Source organism: Galeopterus variegatus, unplaced genomic scaffold (genome assembly GCF_000696425.1).
Source record: "Galeopterus variegatus unplaced genomic scaffold, G_variegatus-3.0.2 Scaffold454, whole genome shotgun sequence".
NCBI lineage: Eukaryota > Metazoa > Chordata > Mammalia > Dermoptera > Cynocephalidae > Galeopterus > Galeopterus variegatus.
Window position 1 is genome coordinate 231486 of NW_007726565.1, and position 23333 is coordinate 254818.

General features: G+C 46.5%; 1 protein-coding gene across 1 annotated transcript in view; it reads right to left on the reverse strand.

Annotated features, from left to right (window-relative positions):
• MOV10L1 (Mov10 RISC complex RNA helicase like 1) overlaps positions 1 to 23333 on the reverse strand; it is a 57895-nt gene that overhangs the window by 11642 nt on the left and 22920 nt on the right. The window contains 8 exon segments of the mRNA XM_008568950.1: positions 699 to 848; positions 6528 to 6701; positions 9402 to 9566; positions 10682 to 10781; positions 13374 to 13495; positions 14180 to 14326; positions 15474 to 15652; positions 16322 to 16430. Of these exon segments, the coding sequence (XP_008567172.1) occupies positions 699 to 848; positions 6528 to 6701; positions 9402 to 9566; positions 10682 to 10781; positions 13374 to 13495; positions 14180 to 14326; positions 15474 to 15652; positions 16322 to 16430 (1146 nt within the window).

The following is a 23333-nucleotide window of genomic DNA, read 5'->3' on the forward strand; positions in this document are numbered from 1 at the left end:
GACCACAAGAACTAAGCTGCGCTCGGGTGTGATGATTCTGAGAAGACTTCTGAACAACTTCTGTTTTTTTATTTTTTCTCCCCCTACTTCCCCTTTTTTACACTTCTATATAAGAAGCTTGTGTGAGGCAATAAAACGAGGCTTGATCAGATCCTTGTCTTGCCTCCCTCCTTTGCGTCTCTTGTCCCACCCACTCCCCCTTCCAGGTTCCACGGACCGACTCCCAATTCCCGAGGGAAGGGACAGTAAAATATCAAGGATATTACATGGGTCCTTATATGAACATTCAAAATGTAACGATTAGAAATGTAAAAGTCATTCTAGGTTCTGGCCTGGAGAAAAGCAGGCAGCACGCTGGAACCGGCCAGTGGGTGGCAGTTTGTTGACCTCATGTTCAGAGCTTCACACAAATGTGTTTTTTTAAAAAAAAGATGACCAGTAAGGGGATCTTAACCCTTGACTTGGTGTTGTCAGCATCACGCTGTCCAAAGAGAGCTAACTGGCCATCCCTATATAGGATCCGAACCCGTGGCCTTGGTGTTATCAGCACCGCACTCTCCCGAGTGAGCCACAGGCTGGCCCCTTGTGGTTCTGCTTCTTTAAAAGATGAGCTTGTTTCTGTCTTCCATGGAACTCCCAAACCAAAGAAGCAGGCTGTGGGGCGTCACAGAGTGGGGCTGCGTCTGAGCAGGGCATACCTGTTTCCGGTACGGCGTGATGACACCAATATCACTGGCGGACACCTGACTGGAGACGCTGCGGGTCAGGAGGCAGCAGTAGCGCATGGCCTGGACAGCCTCGGCAGGGTTGAACCACGATGGGCTTCTTCCTTCACGTACCTCATTGCCCTGAGTTAATTAGGAGAGAAACTTTGTTTACTCAATGGATGATAACCAAGGGCTTGTAATCGAGGAGCTAAAGTAGGTATTGGAAATACACAGTAAATATGACAGGAAAAAATCCCTACTCCCATGCAGAACTTATATTCCAGCAGGGAAGATACAACTAAATAGTTAAAAAACTGCTCACAACCATATTAAATGCTACAAAGAAGAAAGATGGTTTACAGGACTCTATCTCTTGAGAACTGATGACATGGAGAGGGAGGTCAGGAAGAGTTGCTGTACGTAAGTGAGGCTTGTGTCAATGGAAGGATGTGCAGAGCAGGCGTGAGCTGGAGGACCGCAGTGGGCGGGACAAGAGCGAGCGAGCGGTGTGGCCAAAGCCTAGGGAGCCATGGCGAGAGCAGGTGGCACGGGCTGACGAGGAGGCCAGCCAGCTGAGGTCAGCCAACATGGGGCTCTTCAAGAGCGAGCGAGCGGTGTGGCCAAAGCCTAGGGAGCCATGGCGAGAGCAGGTGGCACGGGGTGACGAGGAGGCCAGCCAGCTGAGGTCAGCCAACATGGGGCTCTCAAGCCATCTACAGATTCAATGCAATCCCTATCAAAATTCCAACAACTTTTTTTTCTTTCAGAACTAGAAAAACCCATCTTAAAATTCATATGAAATCTCAAGAGATCTCAAATTGCTAAAAAAATACTGTATAAGATTAACAAAGCTGGAGGAATCACACTTCTTGATTTTGAAACTTTCTACAAATCAAAACTGTGTGGTATTGGCATAAAGAGACATATAGGACAATGGAGTAGAATAGAGAGCCCAGAATAAACCCTCATGTATATCAAGTGATTTTGGACAAGGGTGCCAAGACCATTCAATACAGAAAGGATCTTTTCAACAAACGATGCTGGAAAAACTGGATATCCACATGCAAAGGAATGAAGCCAGACTCTTACTTACAATATATGCAAAAACTGACTCAGGATAAGTGAAAGGCCTAAAATTAAGAGCTAAAACTATAAAACTCTTAGAAGAAAATATAGGGCAAAATCTTCATGACACTTGGATTTGGCAATGATTTCTTGAATATGACACCAAAGGCACAGGCAACAAAAGAGAAAACTGAACTGTATCAAAATTTAAAAATTTGTGCATCAAAAGACATCCTCAACAGAGTAAAAAGGCAATTCACAAAAAGGCAGAAATATTTGCAAATCATATATCTGATAAGGGATTCAGATCCAGAATATATAGAGAACTCCTAAAACTCAACAACAAAAAACCAAAAAACCTAATTCAAAAACGGGCAAAGGACCTGAATAAACATTCCTCCAAAGAAAATATACAAATAACAAAAGTAATATATATATATAGAAATGGCCAAGAGGGGTATGAAAAGCTGCTCAATATCACTGATGCAAATCAAAACTACAATGAGATACCACCTCACATCCAAGAGGATGGCTACTATCAAAAAACCAGAAAATAACAAGTGTTGGCAAGGCTGTGGAGAAACTAGGAGCCTTGTGCACTGGTGGTGGGCATGTAAAATGGTGCAGCTGCATGGAAAACAGCGTGGCAGATCCTAAAAAAATTAAAAATAGAATATTCTAATTTTCGATCTAGCAGTTCCACTTCTGGGTACACACCCAAGAGAACTGGACACAGGGTCTCAAAGAGATCTCTGTACACCCGTGTTCATAGCAGCATCATTCACAATAACTAAAACCCGAAAGCAGCCTGAGTGTCCACAGATGAATGCAGAGGCAGAATGTGGTCCACACACACACAGTGGAGTCTTTCTCGGCCTTAAGAAGGAAGGAGGTTCTGCAATGTGCTACAACATGGGCACACCCTGAGCACAGTACGCCAAGTGAAATAAGCCAGTCACAAAAAAATACTATAAGATTCCAGTTACAAGGGACAGCGTGGTCAAAAGCATCCAGATGGAAAGCAGAATGGTGATTTTTAGGGGTACGGGGTGAGGAGGATAGGGAGACTGGATGCCCCCAACCTCACTGAGGCTTAGCCCCACTAGAACTGTTGACAGTGGAAATCCTATTATGGTCATTGAAAGGTGGGGCCTCGAAGAGGTGATCCGATTGTAGGACCATTCCCTAATGAACGCATTAAAAATGGTGGCCATGGGAATGGTTCTGATGGCTTTAAAAGGAGAGTGAATGAGGCGCTTACTCTATCTCTCTGCTCTGCCATTTTCACTATCATCGTCACTATTGCCACCACCAAGACCCTCACCAAATGTGTTCCCCGAACTGTGGACTTCCAGTCTCACAAACTTTAAGCAACTGTAAGCAACAAATTTCATTTTCTTATAAATCACCCAGTTCCAGGTATTTTGTTCTAAGCAACAGAAACAGACTAATACAGGGAGTGTTTAGTGGGTAGAGTTTCAGTTTTGCAAGATGGAGACTGATTTCAAAACAGTGTGCATGTACTTAACACTACTGAACTTTACACTTAAAAATGGTTAACGTGGCCAATTTGTGTGTATGTATTCTACCACAGTTAAAAAAAAGTGAACACCAGATAAAGCAGTAAGAATTGGTTAATTCTCAGGATACACATAGCTTGTTGTTGAGCCATATGTAATCTTCCCTTTAGATTTACAACAAATGATTCAAGTAACTTAAAGAGATTGGAATGAAAATTTATAGCAGAACTTCTAAATTGGTGAGAAAAAATTCAGTGAATAGCAATCAACTGGAAAAAATAAGGAAAAGGAAAAAAACGACAATAAGTAACACAGGTGAAGCTGAAGGGTTAAAGTTAAATCCCCACAGACTGGGATGACGTATCTCACAAAAAGCAGACTCTCAAACTGGATTGAATGCAAAACCTGGCTGCTCCTAAGAAATACAACAAAAACAAAATGATAAAGAATGAAAATAGAGGGCAAAGAAACATCAGGTAAAAAGAAAAGAAAAAGGCAGTATTAATATACCAAGGTGCAGGGCTGGCTGGTCAGCTCAGTTGGTCAGAGTGAGGTGCTGGTAACACCAAGGTCCATGGTTCAATCCCTGTACTGGACAGCCACCAAAAAATAATAAAATAAAATAAAATAAATAAAATAATTGAATCAAAATAGAAAACAGAGCAGAAGTCACATGGTCTGGAAGGCCATGGAAGGTGGACCTCGTGAGACAGGTGAGGGCACTGTGGTCACAACTGCCTCCTGATGCAACACACGAATAAGGCAGGAGCTGACTGTTCATCTTATGGGAATTAAAAAAATCCAATAAGGTTAGTAGAGATAAACAAAAAAGGTAACTTAGTAAGGGAAAATAATTAAAGATAAAGGCTGAAAATAACCAGGCAGAAAACAGGAGAATATGTAAGTCCAGAGCTGATTTTTCATGAGACCAGAGATTGGCACATCTTTTCTGTAAAGGACCAGATGTAAATGTTTTAGGCTTTCACAGGCCATACTGTCCTGTTCAACTCTGCCGTTGTAGCGACAAGAAGCCAGAGACCAGCGGCCTGTCTGCTGTGGCTGCAGGACTTCAAGTGTAGCTTCTTTACAGTGGCAGGACCACAGCTTCCTTCATGGCTGGTCCTGGGCATTCAGTCCCACTCCCATAGGTGTTTGTGCGACACCTTCTACTGAGCTCCCTCTGACAGAGCCGTCTGAGGCATAGGTGGGCACAATAGTGAGTGGACAGGTCCTTTCAGAGCTCACCCAGATGGATGAACTGACAACGAGGTGAGAGTGAGCAAGGCCAGGCCTGCCAGAACACCACAGCCAGCTCACAGTGGGGGACAAGGCCCTCTCTGGTCATGCAGTGGGAGTGGACCTCTACAGCTGAGCCCTGGGGAACCCTGCTGGCACCAACATGCCCTCCCCTCCCCGACCATTTTATCCTCAGGGCCCAGAATAATTGGTGTTTCTGGACTCTCTGTTCCACAAACCCACGCCTTTTTTGGTCAACTATACACTGTTTTTATACTGTACACTTCCACTTACTATAACTTTGTAGTATATTTTGTTATCTTTTAAACTAAGTAACTCATTTTTCTTTCATGAAACTTTTCACACATTTACAACCCCATTCTGTGAACAGTTTCTCATGAAAAAACCTGTTTTTATTTGTATTGCAAGTATGTGTTGATTTGGGGAGAACTGACATATTTAAAACACTGGTCTCTCCAGTCATGAACACGCCTATCTTATTTTATGCACTCACGTAAAGCTTTACCATTTTTTTCTACAGTGATACTGTCATGTCTCATCCCCTCCAACACAACTCCCAATTTGTTTTTCCAGATTCACAGGAAAGCCTCTGTGGACAGGTGGCACCAGCAGGACAGACAGTGGAGGAAGAGCATTCCCGGGGCAGGAACAGCATCAGACAACCAGCGATGGGCGGCCCTCAGGGCGGGCCATGCTCTGAGGTGTCCGCCTCACCAGAGAATCCCCCTTTTCTTGGAACTCTCTCCCATCCAAAGGGTGGGCACTCCACAGCCACTTGCATACACAACTCCACCCACTCTGGACAGATCCTCAAGGAATTTACAGAGAGAAACAGAGCTGAGCACTGTCACCTGGACTCCTGTACCCAGAGAGCCAGGTCGCAAGAGGGGTGCCAACAACAGATCTCCCTGTCCTGTCTGGGTACAGCCCTAATCTTGGATAACTTGAATCCCCTTCTTTTGAGAGGTTCATGCAAAACTTTATTTCTGGTTTTAACAATCAAATTCCTAATATAAACTTTCTTTTTTTTTTTTTTTTAAAGATGACCGGTAAGGGGATCTCAACCCTCGGCTTGGTGTTGTCAGCACCACGCTCAGCCAGTGAGCTAACCGGCCATCCCTATATGGGATCCGAACCCGTGGCCTTGGTGTTATCAGCACCGCACTCTCCCGAGTGAGCCACCGGCCGGCCCCCTAATATAAACTTTCTTTTTTTTTTTTTTTAAAGATGACCGGTAAGGGGATCTCAACCCTCGGCTTGGCGTTGTCAGCACCACGCTCAGCCAGTGAGCTAACCGGCCATCCCTATATGGGATCCGAACCCGTGGCCTTGGTGTTATCAGCACCGCACTCTCCCGAGTGAGCCACCGGCCGGCCCCCTAATATAAACTTTCTGATTTTAGTGAACACTTGTAATTTTTTTTGGCTACTGATTAGTTAACCCTGTCCCTCTGTGAGGCCTTGGTGAGAGGGAGGCCCTTGTCCTCCCATCGCCCTTTATGCCCCTGGAGCTGGGCTCCGGCACATGGCTGACCCCTTTCCTGCCCAGTTCTCACTTGAGGAAACACCCTGGTGGGGGCAGTGAGGGTCCTGCTGCCCAGCCTCCCTGTCCTCCCCTGCCTTTTCCTCCATGCACGAGCTCTTCCTCACAGTGGCCTGGCTCTCCCTTCCCATAACCCAGTGCTTGCCCCTGCCCTGCAATGCCCACACTGGGCCAGGCACCACTGCTAAGCCCTTCTACAAGGGACTCATCTGACAGGAGAAGGCAGCACCTGGTCTTGAGATTTTCTGCAGTCTGAGACCAGAAAAGTGTGTGCCCCACTGCAGGCACCCAAGAAATGCTTGGTTACTGACTCAACTAAACAAAGCACGTGTAGTGAACACAGACAGCACACTAGGAACAGCACCATGTGGTCACCCTGCTCCTCTGTGGCTGCTCCCCTGCAGCACATGACTTCCTGCCATGCTGCCTCGCTCACCCGCATGCCGTGGAAGATGAGAGGGAAGCCTTTCTTAGGTAGTTTCTCCCAGCCCAGCAGCAAGGTCACCACTTTGGGGTCTGCACAGACTTCAAGCTCCTTGTGGTAGAAAAGCCGAGAAGGCAGTGCCAGCAGCGCAGCGTGGGACCTGTAGTTCTTCACAAGCTTTGTGACCTGCAAGGAGGAGACAAGCCATAGGTCAAACGGAGTCAGTGCGCATGGAGTGTCTGCCAAAGGGACAGAGGCCATGTGTGGCACATGTGAGACCCACCTCAACCACCACGCCACGGGGCAGCCCTGCTCCCGCATGTCCTCCCTTCCCAGCATGTCATCTGCCACCAGACCAGGCCCCTCAGAGCCTGTCGCACCAAGGGACTATTTCAATAGAAAAGGTGAGCATCAGGAAGGAGAGGGGGAGAGGAGGAGAGGAGCTTCTCTTTGCTCCTCTCCTGGGTCTGGATGTTGCTGAGGAGTCTCTTCACAGGGGCAGACGGTTCCTACCACCCAGGACCTGGCAGCCGGGCCATAGTCAGGCGGTGTCTCCCTCATGTGCTGCCAGCTCCACTCGGAACCCACCGTCTTGTTACCCCGGCCTTTCAATAAAGCCCCACAAAGCCGCATCTCAGCTGGGCTGCAGGGCCTGAGGACAGGATGGTTATGGACAACATGACTGGTGGGCAGAGCCAGCCCTGAGCAGGCCAGGCCCTCCTCAGCAGAGCCAATGGGGACCATGACGATGTCACCAGTATGTGGAACAACAGCCTCTCTCTGTGCCTCCAACTGGTCTTGGAAGTCCACTTGGTGCAGGTGCTCCTCTCTAGTGCCAGCATGAGAGCACCGGCTGGCCCCACGGCTTCTCCTGACTCAGGACAACAAACTGTAATTCTGGAGTTTACACATGTCCAGCCTCCAAGATGCTAATCAAAACTCCAAACTTGGCCTGGTATCACAAGGTCTCTGTGTTGGTTGGACACGGGCAGGTGACCAGGGCAAGACAAAGGAGGCACACTGCGCCCAGGGGCTCACTGTGGCTTCGGCCACTCTGGGGAGAGAGGGCAGGTGCAGGATGCTGGCCAGGCCCGCACAAGACAAAGCCTCCACCTTCTGTGGGTCAGGGTCCTCTGCACCTGTGGCCACATGAGGAGCGTGTGTGCACTTTGAAAGCCGTGCTGCGGGGTCGGGGCGGCAACATGCTAGTCCTCCACTGCGTGGCCCAGGTGGGCCCTCTACAAAGGCAGCTGGCAGGTCCTGGGGGGCATGGGGATACTTGGAGCACTAGATATGTCTTTAGTGGGCAGCAGAGCTCTTAGGTGCCCTCGCTGTGTCTAGCAGACGTTTGCAGAGGCTTTCCCATCCTGGGGCAGCTTCCCGGTCTCCTCAGAGACTCCTAAGGGGCCCCTGACGTACCTTCCCACCCAGACTCTGCTCCACTCCTGCCTCTTTATATTTCCAATGGGGTAAGGTGCTCAGGTGCTGCCATTGGGAACAGATCCCAGGCCATTTGCCTGAAGATCTGCCCATGATCACCACGCCTCATTTTCTGTTTAATGTTACTACTAGTAATATAAATAGATAGAAAAATTTTTTTATATTATAGGAGTTAAGAGAATACAGCTACTAGGCTCACCATTTAATGATGGACCCTAGAGATCCAAAGCTCCTGAACACAGCGTGCTGGGGTTCCCACAGGTGGACTCCAAAGCCCGTCCCTCAGAGCTGGACCTGAGGTCGGCTGGGAACAGAGCCTGCACCTCAAGGAGACCATGGAGGACTCCCATGCAGATGAGAGCCACTCCCTATGGCCTCTCTTTTCTTTTAGGTAGTTACAAAAGTTACTTCCTGTTTTTTCTACTTAACAGAGTTATTATTCCGTTTCTGTTGCTTATAACAAAATACCTAAGGGCCAGCCCGTGGCTCACTCGAGAGAGTGCGGTGCTGATAACACCAAGGCCACGGGTTTGGATCCTATATAGGGATGGCCAGTTTGCTCACTGGCTGAGCATAGTGCTGATAACAGCAAGCCAAGTGATAAGATCCCCTTACCGGTCATCTTTAAAAAAATAAAAAATAAAAAAACCTGGAACTGGGTGATTTATAAGAAAATGAAATTTACTGCTTACAGTTTCAGAGGCTGGGAAGTCCACTGTGCAGGGAACACATCTGGTCAGGATCTTGGTGGTGGTGACACTGACCCAGGGGTCTCACATGGCAGAAAATGGCAGAGCAGAGAGACAGCTTCTCACATGCTCTTCTTTTAAAGCCCTAAGAACCATGCCCCTGACCACCATTTTTTAATGCATTCACTATGGCATAGTACTACAATCTAATCACCTCTTCAAGGCTCCACCTTTCAATTACCATAATAGGATTTCCCACCCTCAACAGTTGCAGTGGGGATTTAAACTTCAGTGAGGTTGAGGGGGCATCCAAACTACAGCACAAAGTAAAACAGACTTAACATCTTTTCCTGTATCTGACCCCACAGAAGCTCAGCCATCAGTGTCAGACTGCCTGTAGTTCCCTGACCCCCATGAGGGACCCTAACGAGGCACATTTCTTAGTTCCTGGAACCTAAGATCAGGTTAAAGGTGCCTAAGTCCCATCTGGGAGGGAGGGAGTGGGGCCTTTCAGGGCAGAGCCCCTTCAGAGTGGAGAAGCTGAGGGTGGTGGGTGTATCTGCTGGTGGTGGGAGCTCCTCACCTGTCCTCTGGGCGTGACAGGCCTCTGCCTGCAGATGTGACTCAGTGCACATGAGTGGAGCTGCCCTGACTGCTGGCCTGTCCCTGTGACTCCACCCCTGCAGCTCCCACTGTTCTACCCAGCTCTGCTCTGGCTTCATGTGGGTAAGTTATATGATAAAGTGTGCGAGCTTACCAACAGGGGGTTGTATGCACCACAGGCTCCAAAAGCGTTTTCATCTCTCAGATAGACTGGCCGCAACATCAGCCTTTCCAACATGGACACGTTCAGCCCATAGGCCATGGCCAGTCTGGACTTGATGACTGGGCCGAGCTGCATGGGGTCTCCGGCCAGTATGATCTGTGGCACACAAACCGGCAGCTCAGCTCATGCAGTGATACATGCACAGTCATGCACAGTTATAGCTGTGGTGGAGGCAAATGGCTGCAAGGGTTGAGCAGCAGCCAGCGTCTCCCATGGGCTGGGGCCAGCTGGCCCTGCGGTCACTCTGAGAGACCAGGGAGGACACAGCTGGAACTGCTCATGCAAGACAACGATGGCCCAGACCAGGGCGGTGGAAACGGGAAAAACCAAAGGGGAGACACCAGCTCCTTCAGCACAGCTTCCACCTGCCTGTCCCTGCAGTCCCTGGTCTGGCAGCCTGCCTTTCTCTCCAGCTTATCTCGCAAAGCACTAAGAGCCACGGAAGTGGCCTATCTCCTAAAGTTTGTATGTGCCTGGCCCTGGCAGCCCACCCAGCCTCTATCCCTGATGCTCTCTCTTGGGATGTCCCACACCATGGCCACCATCCTGCTGACCATCCCTTATCCCTCAACCATGGTTCCCGTGGCCTTGTGAGGCAGCTGTACCCCGATGCCACATGTTCCAGCTGGACTAGGCTTTGTTCCCTCCCACAGCCCCTTCCCGTGCCCTGACTCACAGTGCCTGGTGACCCAGACAGGAGGTATGGGACCTGTCCTCAGATCCTGCCAATGGGGGCTCAGGAGGATCCTGAAATGTCCACACAGCAGATGCCAGATAACCACCCCGACTGACTGGGAGGACGTGGGGGGAAGGATGATGCCCACCTCACTATCATAGGGCCAGAGAATCAGGTGGGAGAACAGCTAAGGACCCCAGCTCAGGACCAATAGTACGGGCCCTGTCCCTCCTGTCTCAGGTATGTGGGGAATGGCTCACCAGAGCAGGAATCACAGTTGATGACTTCACTGCTGTCTCCCCAATACAGAGGATGGTTCTCAACTTCTGTTTTACACATGAATGAGTCAAGACAGGGCGGCCTCTTCCCCCTAGTCTTTGTGACTGAGGAACAGTCTGTGGCCCCAGGCCCCTTGGAGACTTGAACTTTCACCTGACCCCTTTAAGGCCGTGACAGTCCATTACGGGACCATGGGACCCCATCACTGCAGGACACAGGGTAATAAGGAAACAGCACACACAGCAGCAGGCCTTACCTGGCCACTGATGTCTGAAATCAGCCCCAGAGGAATCAGGCATTCTGGCTCACTTGCCTGCCCAGCTTCGTCCACAAATACGTGTGTGAAGTGTCCAACTCTAGAGCCAAAGATGTTCTAAATGGTAACTCCTGCCAGCACCTGGGCCCACAGCGGCCGCCAGGGTAGTGCAGGAGCAGGGAGTCCACAGGGCATCTGTTGCTCTGTGAGCAACAGAAAGACGTGGAGGGGACAAGGGTGAGGGTGCTGTGAACTTGGCACCGCAAGCACGTGCTGGGCGGCCCCCAGGGATGTGATGCATGCTTTTCTCGCTTCTGCATCTCTGCCTGGTGAGGGTCAAGATGCCCGGTGTGAGTCCTGGCTCTACCCACTTCCCAGCAGTGTGACCCTGGGCAGGTCACGTCCTCAGTGCTGGGTGACCATGAGTGATCTCACACACGGTGGCTGCCCCTCCACCTGCCCCCTCCTCTCCACTCTGCTCAAGAGCTGCTCTCAGCCAGGGCACACTGCTGACTTGCTCTGCCACAGGCTGCAGCCCCGGGAGCCCCGGGGACAGCACTGGGCCAGCCCTCACTCCAGACCCTCCCCATGGCCAGCCATGAGGCAGCGCCACCTTTCCTCTTGCCCAAGGAAACAGACTGAGGGCAGAGAGAATGTGCCTGAGCCACGCCAACACCCATGGGGACAAACCGTGGGCCCCCGCCCATCTGACTGCCTAGCCTGAGCTCTCCCCTACCTGACCCCAGACCCCAGACAAATTCCATTACTGCTGAGCCTCGGGTGCCCACCATGAGATGAGACCCCACGGTCAGACTGGTGCCAGGGAGGCTTCTGCTCCTGGGGGTGAGGGCTGACATGCTCCTATTTCCACTCCTCACAAATTTACATCTTTAATGTGCAAGCCTGAATTTGTAAACCTCAATCCCTCGACTGCACAAATGATACTCATCCCTGAAAGACACGGGAATCAGCATACTTCCATATTCCCATCTCCTGTTAACTTCTTTCAAAATTCAAGTTTTCGGGCCGGCCCGTGGCTCACTCGGGAGAGTGCGGTGCTGATAACACCAAGGCCCCGGGTTCGGATCCCATATATAGGGATGGCCGGTTCGCTCACTGGCTGAGCGTGGTGCTGACAACACCAAGTCAAGGGTTAAGATCCCCTTACCTGTCATCTTTTTAAAAAAAAAAAAAAAAATTCAAGTTTTCAATTCCATACCAGCAGTGACCGCAGTCACCCAAGAACCGCCACCAGGTGGCGATGCTCCTCGTTTGCACCTTTGAAGCTTCCCATGGCACCAGCGCCCCTCGCCAACCCGCCCACCTCTGCCTCTCCAGCCTGGGAAAAATCTCTAGACCAGCTACCTGCCCTGGCTGGCCACCTCCTCCTCCCACGTAGTCATTGGCTCCACAGAAGTAGGGTCCACACCGTGCACACGCCAGCCCTGCCCTCCCCCCGAGTGGAGCCTCTGCACCCCAACAAGACTCTGCCCTGAAACAGAGGAGGCTGGGTCTGTTCCCACTGGATGTTTCTCTATCTCAATAAGGCTTTGACTCATCAATGCTCGTTAACATAAAAACCCTCACTCTTGTTTAGACCCGTTCTGTCCAATCCAGTAGCCACTACCCACACGCAGCTCAAGCACCTCGCAGTGGCTAGTCTGAAATATAACGTGCTCTAGGTGTAAAATGCACAGTAGACGTTGAAGATATGAACTGAAAAAAAAATGAAATGTCTTTTCAATCATTTTTTATACTGATTAAATGAAATAATAGTCTGTATATGTGAGAATAACTAAAATTTATTGATAGCATCATTTGCAGCATGTGGTGACAGGCCTGACCATCACATGCAGCTCCTGGGCAGCTGCTGGCCTCTGCCTGTGTAGTGCTGATAAACACACAGAGCCTACGGCGGAGGCAGGTGAGACCGTGAGTCGGCCCAGCTGAGGCCCACCTCCTGGTGGTCACCCTCACAGCCACTGAAACGCTGGATAGTACCCTGGGGTGACTCAGCCAGAAGGTACAGGGGTCTGTCTCTGGACTGTCAGTGGGGGGTGAGATGCTCCCTCTCTCACTCAGCCTGCCCCACACTGCTAGGCTCTCATCAATCACTGAAGGGGGCTGCCTGCTGCCTCACTCGGTACCCCCCTTGGCTCACAGCTCTTCCTCCAGCTCTCAAGGAGTGTCCTTGGGAAGCTGCCTCCAATGCGTGCTGGCACACCACGCTCCACATCCCCTGCAGACCCCCCATACTAGTGGGCTCATGGCCCCACACGGTCTGACCTCACAGAGCTTAGCTGCTTCCCAGCCAGCCTGCCTTCCAATGACCCCCTCTTAGCTACCCACTGCCCCCTCAGAAGCCTTTCCACAGCTCCCACTGGGGCTGGGCTTCCTTTCGCAGTCCTTTCACCCCATTCTTCTTGCTTGCTAGGCTCTGGCTCCATCTCCTTTGGGTTAACATGCACCTGCCCGCCCAACCCACTGTTGGGTCCTCTGAGTCTTTGGGGTCTCAGTGCAAACATTGTCCCTTAGAGAAGCCATGCCTGGCCTGGTCCCTCTCACCCACAGCCCTGCCTCCTCCCTCCACTGCCCACCCTCTGTGTCGTCGGCCCCCTCAGATGTGAGCTTTAAGAGGACAGAAACTTTCACCCTGTGGGACCCTGCACCCCACATGATGCTGAGCAGTTACCTCAATCCAATTTGGTAAAAAAGCCCTGCGCTGCTGCACGTTGTGATTATTATTCTGAAGCGTGATGCTTTCCAGATGTCCTCTCCATCTTTGCAATATGGTTTGATGGCATCAATAATTGTCTGGCGAGGGGCAGAGGTGGAGTCAGTTTATTTTCCAAATTATTAAGCATTTTAAAAAAATCGGGCAGAATCGCAAAGCTGAAAGGAATTCTAAAAGATAATCTTGCTCTATTATCACTTTTTAGTTATGATGAAGTAATGGTTTAAGATTGTTTTCTGAAGTTAAAATATTTTACATTTTTGTACCAACTTAGTTGATGTCTTGTGGACCCTAGAGCCATGGATATAACATAAAATCCTACAGAACTTCCCAGGAACTTTGTGCATTTTATAGATTCAATTTTTTTTTTTTCCATTCTATACGCGAACCAGGAACTTATAATTTCCCTAAAGGGATACTTATAGCTAAACCAATAAAACAGAACTAAAAAGAAAACAATACACTTGGGGATCAGATAAAAGGGGAACATGAGATTTTAACAAAGCTAAGAATGGCCATGACAGGACTGATAACTCACAGAGAGTGTGTGAGGATGTCATGAAATGTTCAGAAATAAAACTCCACTGCTGAACAGTGGGTTTTGGCTCATGGCAGAGTGGTTTCTCCACTAGGACTTTCTGTGCCGACTCTCTGTCTGCCCTCTTGCCTCCTGCCCTTGTCTGCCGTCTTGGCATTTTCTACTCTCCAAGGAGGTGGCCCTGGTGCTCCCAGGCTCCCCTGCCTCCCCTGTGCCTGGGGCTCACCTCCTCAAACCTGCAGGTAGCATTCACCCGGACCATGGCTGCTGGCCTCAGCACCTTGCTCTCGTGCAGCCGCAGACATACGAGGTCAGCGGCACTATTGGAAGGTGCACAGACCAAAATCCGACTATCTGGCAAAGCACAGTGTACCTTCATCAAAGACACAAAAGAAGCCAAGGATCACAAATATCAACGCTGCAAAGTGGAAATCTGCGTCTCACATCCCATATGCACAGGTCCATTCACAGCCACATGGGCTCGGACGTCAGTCCCGTGACATCTCTGAGACATGGGCCCACGGAACACGAAAGTGACAAGGTTAGGTGCTAAAGTTCTCTGTGCTCTTCAAGATCCTAAGCCATCTTCTAAAGCAGAAACTGAGTCAGATTGTCATGTGTCCAGCCTGCAGTACTGTACTGAGGTAGGCACTCAACATATGTCTGCTAATCTGAATCCTGAACGACAAAAATACTAAATACACAATATTTTCATACATACAATTTCCAATATAAACAGAGATACCCGAAACTTCTGAAGAATGGTAGCTTTAGCTACTTGTAAAGGTAACTTCTTTTCTGTAGCAAAATTCCATGATGTAATTGAATAGTTTACTATTCTAAAAATGAAGAACTTCTAAAGTTATGAAATAAGCTTTCTTTTTTTTTTTTGTCTTTTGTCTTTTTTTTTTTTCCGTGTCCGGCAATGGATCACAACCCTCAGTGTTGCCCCCGTACCGGACCGGGGACCGGCAACGGGATCGCAAGCCTCGGCGTTGCTCCCGCGCCTCGCTCAGCCAGTGAGCGGGAGCCGGTCTGTATGTGGGATCCGAACCCTCGGACGGGAGCACCGCCGCGCTTCCCAAGCGGCGCACTATCCAGTGCGCCACCGGGCCGGCCCGAAATAAGCTTTCTAAATCCTATGTATTCACATAAGCAAATTAACTAAATAGTATAAAATAGCTAGGATTCTCAACCTCTTTACAACTCTCATTCTACAATTTAAACTAACACCTCCTGGGCCGAGCCCGTGGCGCACTCGGGAGAGTGCGGTGCTGGGAGCGCAGTGGCGCTCTCGCCGCGGGTTCGGATCCTATATAGGGATGGCCAGTACGCTCACTGGCTGAGCGAGGTGCGGGCAACACCAAGCCAAGGGTTGCGATTCCCTTACCGGTCACAAAAAGGACAAAAAATAAATAAATAAATAAATAAACTAACACCTCCTGAAGACAGGCACACATGAGAGGGAAGCACGTGACAGCAGCACAGGGCCAGAGGAGCTGTGGTACCACGGTCCTTACCTGTAAAACCGCCTCTATTATTGTCACCGTTTTTCCAGTTCCAGGAGGTCCAAAAAGAACATATGGGAGTGGGCGGCAGTCACCACTCAGAATTCTTTTGACTGCTAACTTCTGATTTTCATTTAGCACTGGATTGAAAAATTCCTTATCTCTTGCATTAGAGATTTGCATTTCATTTACTGTATGCAAAGTGGAGAAACAGTTCCAGTCAGAGGTCAAACAGCTTGAATAGCTGTAGAATAATACGTCCTCACTTAGGTTGGGCATTAGAGCATGGCTGCCTCAAAGGCTAACCCACAACCACAGACAGGGAACAGCACTTCAGCATGACCACAACAAGGCCAGAGCACAGCGTGTCCCCTTGAGTAGTCCTCACTTAGGTTGGGCATTAGAGCATGGCTGCCTCAAAGGCTAACCCACAACCACAGACGGGGAACAGCACTTCAGCATGACCACAACAAGGCCAGAGCACAGCGTGTCCCCTTGAGTAATCTGTGCTTCACTATGCAGAGCCAGGAAAATGGGCTGAGCTTTCTAACAAGGAAAAAACAGGCCATTCAACTTATTCTCCTGCTTTGTATATACAGTATCATCTAAAATATTAGAGACATGATTTTAAAATGTCTACAATAGTTTAAAAGATCACATGGCAAAAATCATCCATAATGTAAAAGTGTTTTTAAAGTAACCTAAAACATCAAGTCTTCACTTGGCCTCCAGACAGATGAGACAGTGGCCATCTGTCAGACACCACATGCCTCTGCAGCAGGGTGTGTTTCTCAAGGTGCCCATCTTCCAGGCACAAGTCCTCTTAACTGCTCTTCTCTCAGCCCCGCGCACACACGTACCCACATCGCTCATCTCTGCAGCAAAGGCCGCCACCCCCGGCAGGTCCTCGGCACCAACATGCCTCTCCTTTATTGCATGTTTAGTTAGGTCCTTCACGGTTTTCCTATTCTAGAAATTATCATGCAGAGAAAGGGTTTAAAAAAAAAAAAAACAGCTGTGTGTTTACACTGCTTAAAGAGCAATCATAAACATCTGCCAACCTTCTGCTTGTTACATTTATTTAACAGCTCTCTGGATGGATCACAGGTCATATCCTTCGAAACAATGAAAATACAGAATATCTGATAAAGAGCTGCTAAAAAAATTTATGCTTCCTGTTTTTGAACTCCCTTGTAAAAATAAACAAACCAAATTCTGTGATGATAAAACCAAAACAAAGGATTAAATTTTATTTGACTAACTTGCCTTCCCCCGGCACATCCTTCCTGCCTCCAAGGCTGGCCGATGTGTGTGAGCCTGAAGGGAAAGGCTCAGGCCTGGCCTGGGATGGCTCTCCTGCAGCAGCCTCAGGCACAGCCCCTCCTGAGACCTCTGCAGAATCCGGCATGCCTCTCAGAGAGAGCCAAGTGCCAGTCCTGCTTCTGTCAACTGTGCTCAAATCTTCCACAAGAATTGGTTTTGTGTGTGCTTGAACATAAACGAATCTGTCCTGGACCAGTGGGACTATTTTTCAGTGTTTCCGTTACAAACAATTCTGTAGGTCACAACTTTGCACATACATCTTTGGGCAATCACTCGATTACTTTCACAGAATAAATTCTAGAATCTAGAATTAACTGCTGTGTCAAAAGTTTTCACATTAAAAATTTTACACATATTGCCAAATTTTACTCCAGAAGGTTATACCAATGTACCCTCCCACTATTGGTATATGTTTTGCAAATAACTGATATACAATTCTGCACATGTATTTAAAGTATATAATCCGACAAGTTTTAACAAGTTTTGTTTATCTGTGAAACCATCATCACAATCTTGATGATGAACAGATCATCTGTCCCAAAGCCCCTTGCACCCTCGGGACGGCTCCCTCTGCTGTCACCTCAAGGGGCTCACACATTCTAAAACTTTCTGAGTGGGTTGTCATGCAGTCTGCACTCTTCTTGGTCTGACTTCTCTCACACAGTATCATTGTTTTGAAACTCATCTGTTGTTGCGAGTATCAACAGTTGATTTCTTTTCATTGTGAGGAGAGTTCTACTGTATGAACACGCAATTTGTCTATCCATGCACCCTCTGACGGACCACGGGTTGCTTCCAGTTTTTGGTGATACAAATGGCTGCTATGAACTTTGTGTATGAGTCCTCCTTTTCACGTTTTCATGTCTCTTGGGTACACACCTAGGAGAAAAATGGCTGGATTGTAGAGTAGGCATACGTTTAGCTGCAGCTTTTTGTTGTGTGGCTGGCCTGTAGGATAATCTGAATCCTTGAGCTTGGTGTTATTACTGCTGGCTCTAACCAAGTGAGCTAACTGGCCAGCCATGGTTCAGCTTTTGTAAAAAACTCCTCTCACAGTTGTACCATTTTATGCTCTCACCAGCAGGGTACGAGTTCTAGTTGCTTCACCTACTCACCAAAACTTGGTGTAGTCAGTCTTTTAAATTTTGGCCATTCTAACAGACGCATAGTGGTATCTCACTGTGATTTTAATTTGTGTTTCCCTAACAATTAATGATGTTAAACATTTTTTTTGTGGGTTTATTACCACCTGTATATGGTATCTCACTGTGATTTTAATTTGTGTTTCCCTAACAATTAATGATGTTAAACATTTTTTTCGTGGGTTTATTACCACCTGAAAAATTCTTTGGTAACGTGTCTGTCCCAATCTTTGGTCCATTTTAAAATTGAGTTGTTTTCTTATGGAGTCTGCAAGCTGTTTTATATTCTAGGCACAAGTCCTTTACCAGAGGTGTCATTTGCAAATACTTTCTCTCAGTCTGTCACTTATTTTTTTGTCTTAATAGTGTATTTTGGACAGCAAAATATTATATGAATCATGTTCTCAGTGCTTCAAACTCTTTGCCCAACCAAAGGATGTGAAGCTTTTCCTCTATGTTGTCTTCTAGAAGTTTTACAGTTTTATGCTTTACATTTAGGGCTATGAACCATTCTGAGTTAATTTTTGTGCATGCTGTGAGGTATAGATCCAGCTTCACATTTTTGCTTGTGCACTGAATTTACAGATCAATTCTGGGAAAAGGGGCATCTTAATAATACCGAGGCTTCTCACCCATGAACACAGGATCCATCCCCACTTACTCAGGTCTTCTGTTATTTGTCTCATGTCTCAGTGATGTCTTGTGGTTTTCAGTAGAGTCCTGCACATCTCCTGTCAGATCTACCCCTAATGTTTAAAACATTTAGATGCTATTTTAAATGGGGTCTGTTGTTAAGCATCCAGTTTCTGTTTATTGGTAGCATATGTAAGTACAATTTTATCTCTGTGTATTGATCTTGTGTCTTGCAATCTTGCTAAATCACTCATCAATCCTTAACAGCTTCACTTTAGACGCATCAGGATTCCCACACAATGTGTATACCGCTTCTTTTTCTTGCCTCACTGCCTGTCTACAACCTCCTGCACAGTGCTGAACAGAAATTCTAGGAGTGGGCTTGCCTTGATCCCGATCTTACAAGGAAACAGCCTTTATTTACTTACTACTAAGTGGGTTTTCACAGATGAAGGAAGTTCCCTTCTATTTCTAGTTTGCTGAGAGTTTTGATCAGAAATAGATGTCAAATTTTGTCAGATGCTTTTTCTGTGCTTACTGAGATTATATAATTTTTCCTTTTTAGTCATTAATATGGTGAATTACACCAATTGATTTTTGGAACATTAAACCAGCTTTTTATCCCTAGGATGAACTCTTCTTGGTCTCACATATATTTAATTTGCTAAAATTTTGTTTCAGAATTTTTACATTTATGTTCATAAGTGATACTGGTATGTGTTTTTCTTTTCTTGTTATATCTTTGTTATGTTGTCTTGGTACCAGTGTAATGCTGGCCTCAAAATAAATTTGGAATTAAATTTCCTTGAGTTGAAGGGTTTGTGTAGAACTTATTTCTTCGTGAAACTTTTGACAAACTCACAAATAAAGCTATACAGGCAAGAAGTTTTTGTGGGGGAATGGCAGGGAATGTTTTTAACTATAAGTTCAATTTCTTAAATAGATCTAGGGCTATTCAGTTACGAATTTCTTGTTGAATGAACTTTGGTAATTTGTGTCTTTAAACAAATATGTCTGTTTTATGTAAGTTGTTGAATTTATTAGCACAAAGTTGTTCATAATTATATTAGTCAGGGTTCTCCAGAGAAACAAAACCAACAGGATGTGTGTACATGAGCGCTTGTGTGTGTATATATAGAGAGAGGAGGAGGGGAGAGGAAGGGAGAGAGATAAAGGAATTGGTTTGTGCAATTACAGAGGCAAGAACTGCAGTCAGTAAGCTGGAGAACCAGGAGCGCCAATGGTATAAGTTTCAGTCTGAAAGCTGGTAGGCTCAAGACTCAAGAAGAGCCATCTGAAGGCAGGACAAGACCAATATCCCAGTTCAAGGCAGCCACGCAAGAGATTCCTCTTACTGGGCAGCTGGGGGAGAGGTGTCAGCCTATTTGTCCTGTTCATGCCTTCGACCGGATGTACCCACTCACATTGTCGGGGCCATCTGCTTTCCCAGTCTACCAATTCAAATGTTAATTTCATCCAAAGATATCACAGACACACCCAGAACAACGCTTGACAAATGTGTGGGCACCCTGTGGCCCAGTCAAGCAGCTGCAAAATCAACCATCACAACAATATTACTCTATCTTTAAATGACATCTGTGACTCCGCAGTGACCCCACTTTCTTATCCTGATTGTGGTAACTTGCGTCCTTGCTTTTTTCTCTCCTGACCAGTCCGGCTTGAGATTTAGCAATTTTATTGATCTTCCCAAAGAATCATTTTTGGGTTCATTGGTTTCTCTGCTGTTTCTCTATTTTCTATTTCACTGATTTTTACTCCAGTGTTCATCATTTTCTTTTGCTTAGTTTGGGTTCCATTTGTTCTTATTTTTCCAGTATTTTAAGGAGGAAGCTGAAGTCATTGATTTGAAACCTTTATTCTTTTTAAATTTATGCAGTTAGTTCTATAAATTTCCCCTAAAGGGTGCTTTTGCAGCATATTGCAAACTTTTTTTTTTTTGTCTTTTTTCGTGACCGGCAACGGATCGCAACCCTCAGCATCGCACCCGTACCGGACAGGGACCGGCCACAGGATCGCAACCCTCGGTGATGCTACCGCCCCTCGCTCAGCCAGTGAGAGGCCGGTCTGTATGTGGGATCCGAACCCTCGGCGGGAGCGCCACCGCGCTTCCCAAGCGGCGCACTACAGCAGTGCGCCACCGGGCCGGCCCCAGCATATTGCAAACTTTGATAAGCTGCATTTTCATTTTAATTCTGGTAAAAATACTAATATTTGGGGCCGGCCCGGTGGCGCACTGCTACAGTGTGCCGCTTGGGGGTGCAGCGGCGCTCCCGCTGAGGGTTCGGATCCCACATACAGACCGGCCGCTCACTGGCTGAGCGAGGTGCGGGCACAACACCGAGGGTTGCGATCCTGTTGCTGGTCCCGGTCCGGTACGGGCGCGACACTGAGGGTTGCGATCCATTGCCGGTCACGAAAAAAGACAAAAAAAGGAAAAAAAAAAATACTAATATTTGGGGATTATCCAAAAGCTCTTCCTGTTACTGATTTCAAGTTTAATACATTGTGGTTAGAGATCACACTCTGTATGACTTTCTTTTAAAGCTGAGACTTGTCTTATGGCCCCAAATAAGGTGGATCTTGGTAATGTTCCATGCTCACTTCTAAAGAAGTGGACACATCCTACTGCCAAAGGGTGAAGTATTCTACACACCCATTTAGATCCCTTTGGTTGATTTTGTTGTTCAGGTCTACTGTACCGGTACTGATTCTCTTCTTTTTCATCATTAACTGAGAGGGAGGTATTGACATCTCTGACTGTTATTATGAATTTGTCTATCTTACAGCTGTATCAGTTTTTGTTTCATGTATTTTAAAGCTGTTATTAGGCTGCTTATCATTTAAAGCTGTTTCATGTATTTTAAATGTTATTACATAAGCATTTTGCATTGTTATGTATTCCTGATGAATTATCTTTATTATTATGACATCATCTCCTTTATCATGATACTCTGTACTCTGAAACCTACTTTGTCTGATATTACTAGAGCTCTATTAGTCATTATTTTGATTATCACCTTTTTGATTATATCTTTTTCCATTCTTTTACTTTTATTTGTGTCTTTATATTTATTTATTTAATTTTATTTTTAAAACGATGACTGGTAAGGGGATCTTAACCCTTGACTTGGTGTTATCAGCACAACACTCTTCCAAGTGAGCCACGGGCCAGACCTTGTGTCTTTATATTTAAAATGTGTTTTTTATAAGGCAGCATATAGTTGGGCTTTTTTTTGGTCCAATCTGATGATCTCTACCTTTTAATTGGAGTGTGTAGACCATTTACATTTAATGCGATTAAACCTGTCATCTTGCCATTTGTTTTCTGTGTCTCATCTGTGCCAGGCACAAAACCACAGTCGCAGATTTCAAAGCCTGTCTCCCAGTAAGTGACTGCACAAGTGGACAGAAAATCAGTGAGGCCATAGGAGACTTGAACACATGTCCCTCTTTTTCTGCCTACTGTTCAATGAATTATTTTTATGATTCCTTTTTAACTCCTTTGTTGGCCTTTTTGCTGTAACTTTTTATATTGTCATTTTTGTGGTTTCCCCAGAGTTAATTCTATATCCTTCTACTTCAAGTGATGCTATAGCGCTGCAAACATCCTCTGAGCACCTCACCCTATGCTCTTCTCCCTTCCTTTGTGCTACTGTTGTTGTATGTTTCAGCTCTACACGTTACCAACTTTACAATACATTCTTATTATTTCCTACAAAATGTCAATTATCTTCTACAAAGAACTTTCAAAAACAAAAACTTCTTCTACATGATCCACATACTGATGATTTCCAGTCCTTTCCATTACCTTGCGTTGATCCTCATTTCTATTTGGTACTTTCCTTGTGCCTGAAGGAGGTTAATATCTCTAGCAGTGCACGTCTGCTAGTGCCTATTCATTTATCTTTCAGCTTCTGTATATCTAAAGAAGGTGTATTTCATCTTTGTTTTTGAAAAGTGTTTACTGGGTATAGAATTCTAGGTTGAGTTTTCTTTCAATAATTCCACTGTATCTGGCTTGCACATTTTCAATAGTCTGCTCCTGTTCTTATTGCTGCTCTGTATATAATGAGACCTTTTCTCTATTTTTAAGAGCTGCTCTTTATTACTGGAATTTGAATGTAACCTGCCTTCATGTAATTTTCTTCACATTTCTTATACTTAGGGTTTGTTGAGCTTCCTTTCTCAAATTTGGAAAATTTCCAGCCGCTATTTTTTCAAACATCTCCCCCACTCCTGCCTGCTTTCTGGGACTCCAATTACATGTATGTGAGGCTGTTTGATGCTGTCCCACTACTCACTGATGCTCTTTTCATGTTTTTTAAAAATAGACAAATTTTTAGAGCAATTTTTTTTTTTTGTGTGTGTGTGTGTGTGTATTCTTCTTTTCTCTCTGTTTCATTTTGGATCATTTCTATTGCTGTCTTCAAGCTCATTAATCTTTTCTTTTGTATTGTCTAGTCTGCTACTAATCCTCTCCCATATACCTTTCATTTTTTAAAAAAAATTTTATTTTGTCGATATACAATGTGGTTGATTATTGTGGACCTGAATTGTGTTACTGAAACCTCCCTCTCTCTTCCCTCTCCCCCCTCCCACCTAACAATGTCCTTTCTGTTTGCTTGTTGTATCAACTTCAAGGAATTGTAGTTGTTATGTCTTCTCCCCCCCTCCCCAGTTTTTTTTTTTTTGTCTTTTTTCCGTGTCCGGCAACGGATCGCAACCCTCAGTGTTGCCCCCGTACCGGACCGGG